This window comes from Numida meleagris, chromosome 22 (assembly GCF_002078875.1).
Source record: "Numida meleagris isolate 19003 breed g44 Domestic line chromosome 22, NumMel1.0, whole genome shotgun sequence".
Classification (NCBI taxonomy): Eukaryota; Metazoa; Chordata; class Aves; order Galliformes; family Numididae; genus Numida; species Numida meleagris.
This window is the reverse complement of record NC_034430.1, coordinates 2,101,665-2,105,929: the sequence shown is the minus strand read 5'-3', so window position 1 is coordinate 2,105,929 and position 4,265 is coordinate 2,101,665. Positions and strand designations below refer to the sequence as shown.

Sequence of the window (4,265 nt, the reverse complement as noted above, 5' to 3'; positions counted from 1 at the left end):
GGGTCTGCATGCAGGGTCTGCATCTGCAACCAGAGCTGGAGCATCCCTGCACCTCACCAGGATGGGGTTCCCCAGCACCGGGATCACCGCAGTTAACATTTTTACCTTTCGTCCCACCCCCCTTTCTCCTAAACCTATTGACCAAAACGAGAGGGTGCATGCAACTCCACTCAAACAAGTTAAAGAGAGGGATGCAGAGCCGTGTTTCATGCAGGCACACCCCCAGCAGGGCCCTGGGGTGGCAGCGGCCGCTCACCATGCGGGAGCTGGAAGACGCTGGGGGCGAAGCGGTGCCCGAAGGCGCTGTACTCGATCTCGTACTTGTCGTAGTGGGAGCCCAGCAGGCTGTTGTAGCCCCGCACCTCGTAGTGCAGGGGCACGGGGCCTCGCGCCGAGCTGCCCACCCGCAGCGTGTAGACGTTCTTCTTATGGCCCCAGTAGGAGACGTTCTGCCATACGGCGCAGTGCTGCCCGCGGAACCGCTCCTCCCGCACCCACTGGAACGTCGGGGACACCGCGCTGCCACCGCGTCCCCAGCTGGGCACCGTGCCCCCCCCCAGGATGCCAGACCTGGACCTGGCCTCGCGTTTGCCCCATTCCCGACCACTTCCACCCTCTCACTGGGAGCTCTGGTGGCAACCACCGTCGTCCCCTGTCCCCTCCCGTGCCTTGTTCCCAGGGCTCACCCTGAAGTGCTCCAGGCTGGGGAAGACGCTCTGTGGGGCGATGGGATCCCTGTCGGTGCCGTTGATGCGGAAACACTTGCGGACGTTGACCTCCGTCTCCGTGGTCTCCGGTGTCACCTTGAAGCTGGCACCGAAGGGCCCCACGGAGCCGAACTGGAACGTGACCACTTGGCCTGGGGATGGGACAGCACCGGGTTCCAGCCATGGTGCTGGCACTGGGGTGGCTCCGTGGGGAGCAGAGGAGTGGGGCGGCCGCGAGCTTTCTGCACCCACCGCCGTAGTACTCGATGCGGCTCTTCCCCCCGGTGAGGTTGTACCAGGCTTCAAAGGGCTCCCTGATCTCGGCATAGGGCAGGCTGATGGCTCCTGCGGGTGCCCCACGGCATCACCCCACTGCTCCCACCCTGGCAGCCGTGCACCCTGCGGCACCAGGAGGTGCCGGACCCCCGGTGCCACCCCAGCAGTACCTTTGACATGGTAGATGTCCCCAAATGTGGGTCTCTCCAGAGGGGCTTTGCTCTCTGCTCCTGGAAGGCAAAAAGGAAAAGAATAATTTTTAAAAGCCCTTTAAACTGCTGCTTGCCCACCTGTCCAAGGGCAGGGCCGGCAGCTGAGCTGGTCCCTGGCTCAATGCCTGCATAAAACCCCAGGAAGCGGGGACAGAGCAGGGGGGTGCAGAGGATAGCTCCCACCCTGCCCATGCAGGACAGAAGCAGGGGGGTCCTGAAGCTGGGGGGCCCTAGGGAAGGTTCCCCACTCCTCCAGCAGCCCCGGGCACAGGGACAGGGCAGAGCCCAGCACCACCCTGGGGGCATCTCCCCAAGAAAAGAGCACAGCTGTCACCCCCCCCAGCACTGGGCGCTCACCCAGCAGCACAGCAGCCCCGAGCACCAGCAACCACCCCCACCCCTCCATCCTGCACCCATCCACCCCACGCACTGCCCTGCTTAAATAGCACGGCTGGGTGGGCAGGGAGCTGGCAGCAGCCAACAGGCACAGCCCACCCAGAGCCTGGATGGGACCGAGGGGGGTGTGGTTTTGGGTTGCCCCCCCATTGAGCAACCTGGGTCTGTGGGGGTTGGGGGTGCCCCTGTGCTTCCACCCAAGGCTCTGCTGCCTGCAGCTTGCAGCAGCATTTGTAGCAGCACAGGAGCTGCAGGTGAACCCCATCAGCTGCCCCAGGAGAGCACTGAAAGCAAAGTCCCCCCCAGGTGCTCCCACCCTCCTGCCAGAATGTCCCCACCGAAGCCATGGGGACTTGACATTCCTGCTTCCTTCTGGATAAGCCAGCAGCACCAACCCAGGGGCTGCAGTTATGGGGTTAACTAGAAAGAAAAAAGGGAGTAAAGACAGATCGCGTCCCAGGAGCTACATGGGAAAGAAGGACCCAGCAAGGAGAGCAGTGCTGTCCCCGCAGCGGTGGCCTTCACCCCTCCTGCTTGCAGCACATGCAGCTGGAGCCCTGCCCAAGGTGACAGTGAGCCCCAAACAAGGCAGATAGGAGCTGGGCGCTGGAGGGCTGCACGCGCCGCTGGGGACGTGTGTGGGTAGTGCCCCCCGTGCTGCAGCGTTCCCCAAATGCCCCAGCCCTGTAAGAGCAAAGGCTCTCCCTCTGCACACCGATGAGCAATGGTCTGAGGGTAAAGCAGAAACCCCCCCAGAGGGGAGCAGCCCCCTGGGGAGCAGGGAAACCCAGTGCCACCCCGAGTGCCACCACCTCGCAGAGCCCCGGCACAGCCCGGGCACTGGGGCAGAGGGTGCCTGCTCCCCCCATGGGACAGGAATGTCTCTGCTCAGCAGAAATCCTGGGGTTGTTTGTGCTCCACCTCGAGATAGGGCTGCAGGAGCCTCCCCCTGGGCGGCTGAGATGTTGTGAATGCCACCGTCCCCTCCCCAGGAGGTCCCTGCAATCCCAAAGGGGACAAGGAACTGTGCTGAGCTGTGCAGCCACCAACTGAATCCCTCCCACAGAAACCAAATTGTGTTTTTCCAAGGTCTTTATTGGCAAGCCCATGGCTGCTTTTCCAGCACCCACTGTCCTGTCTCACCATGTCCCCTTCTTCCTCTTCCACCATGACGTCCCACCATGTCCCCAAATTCCTCTTCCACCATGAGATCCCACCAGGTCCCCATCTTCTTCCTCCACCACGGATCCCACCAAAGGTTCTGATCCAGGGATGTGCACAGGGAGCATCACCAAAGGCTCTGCCCTCAGAGAGGTGTTTTAGGCCAGGATGGGGTAGGTGGCCTCGGTGGCCACGCCACAGTTGTTGTCCTTCATGGCCATGAGGATGTAGCCATCGTTGCCCCAGTAGGTGGACCAGGAGTTCTTGATGAGCCAGTAGGTCTCTCCCTGCAGGACGCCGTAGCCCACGGCCAGCACCGCATGGTCCAGCTGTCCTGGCTTGTTTGCTGCAAGAACAACATGGGAAATGTTTTTGGGGGGAGAGCAGCCCTGGGGATGCTGTCATCTATGAGATCTATGATCACAGAATCATTAAGGTTGGAAAAGACCTCCACGCTCCCCATGTCCAACCCCAACCCATCCCCCCCCGTGTCCTCAATGCCACATCTCCATGGTTCTGGAAAAAAACCAGTGGTGGTCACCACCTCCCTGGGCAGCCTGTGCCAACACCTGACCGCTCTTTCTGAGTATAAATTTTTCCTAACATCCAACCTGACCTTCCCATACAGGGCTGCTCACCTCCTCCAGCCCTGCCAAAGCCACTCAACAGCAAGGACCTGGGAGCCTTGGCATCACCCCGAGGAGCCCAATCCCCACGTGCCACCCCACTCACCGCACTTGGGCTCATAGTAGATCCCATTGGAATAGAAGGAGAAGGTCTTGTGCGAGGCATCGATGCTGACAGCCACGGGGCCATGCTTGTAGATGGCAGTTTTGACTGCTGTGATGTTGCCCGAGGTGACATTGACGTAGCCCGTGATCTTGGCCAGCATCTCAGACTGGTTGTAGTGGCACAAGCCATTCTGTGGCACCAAGGGGGGGGGGCTGCGTCACTGGGGACATCCATGTCCCATCCCTGCGCCCCTGGCTGCCCCCCACTCTGATGCAGGGACTGATGTGGGGTTGGGGCTGTGCCAGCATCCCTGCTCCAGCCCCTCCTGCCCACAGTGGGGACACTTTCTCAGACGCTGCACCCAACCCCCTCGCTCTGCTCTGTCCCTGTCCCCAGGCAGCCCTGCTCTGTTCCTGTGCCGTGGGGATGCAACACTCCCATGGGCGGGGGAGCATCGTCCCTGTTTTGCAAGAAGAGAAACTGAGGCAGTGATGAAACCTGGCTGAGCCGCAGGGCTTGGCTTCAGCCTGCATGGAACCACGGGGACTCTCGTGCCCTGGGGCAGTTTCCCCGCCTGTGAGCATCTGATGGGGACCGTCCCCAAGCAGGGCTCACAGGGCACATCCCAAGAGCTGGGGACCCAACGCGGGCATGGGGCCACCCTCACCTGCCCCTTGTAGGTGCCGTAGGACTCGGTGCTGGCGATGCCGCCGTGCTTCTTGATCCACTCGTAGGCTCGCCACTCCTCACCCCCATCACACGCGTAGTTCCCAAAGCCCCA

At 61.8% G+C, this 4,265-nt stretch overlaps 2 protein-coding genes across 2 annotated transcripts in view; both read right to left on the bottom strand.

The window, feature by feature from the left end:
* Window positions 1-2,579, bottom strand: part of LOC110387525 — a 5,725-nt gene extending 3,146 nt beyond the window's left edge. Inside the window, exons 1-5 of the mRNA XM_021375711.1 lie at window positions 1,553-2,579; window positions 1,154-1,213; window positions 960-1,052; window positions 687-859; window positions 221-497 (exon numbers count right to left, since the gene is read on the bottom strand). Of these exons, the coding sequence (XP_021231386.1) occupies window positions 221-497; window positions 687-859; window positions 960-1,052; window positions 1,154-1,213; window positions 1,553-1,856 (907 nt within the window). The 5' untranslated portion in view covers window positions 1,857-2,579. The remainder of the gene's footprint in view (window positions 1-220; window positions 498-686; window positions 860-959; window positions 1,053-1,153; window positions 1,214-1,552) is intronic.
* Window positions 2,666-4,265, bottom strand: part of LOC110387524 (cathepsin L1-like) — a 5,840-nt gene continuing 4,240 nt past the window's right edge. Inside the window, exons 5-7 of the mRNA XM_021375710.1 lie at window positions 4,152-4,263; window positions 3,485-3,674; window positions 2,666-3,098 (exon numbers count right to left, since the gene is read on the bottom strand). Coding sequence (XP_021231385.1) covers window positions 2,911-3,098; window positions 3,485-3,674; window positions 4,152-4,263 — 490 coding nt within the window. The 3' untranslated portion in view covers window positions 2,666-2,910. The remainder of the gene's footprint in view (window positions 3,099-3,484; window positions 3,675-4,151; window positions 4,264-4,265) is intronic.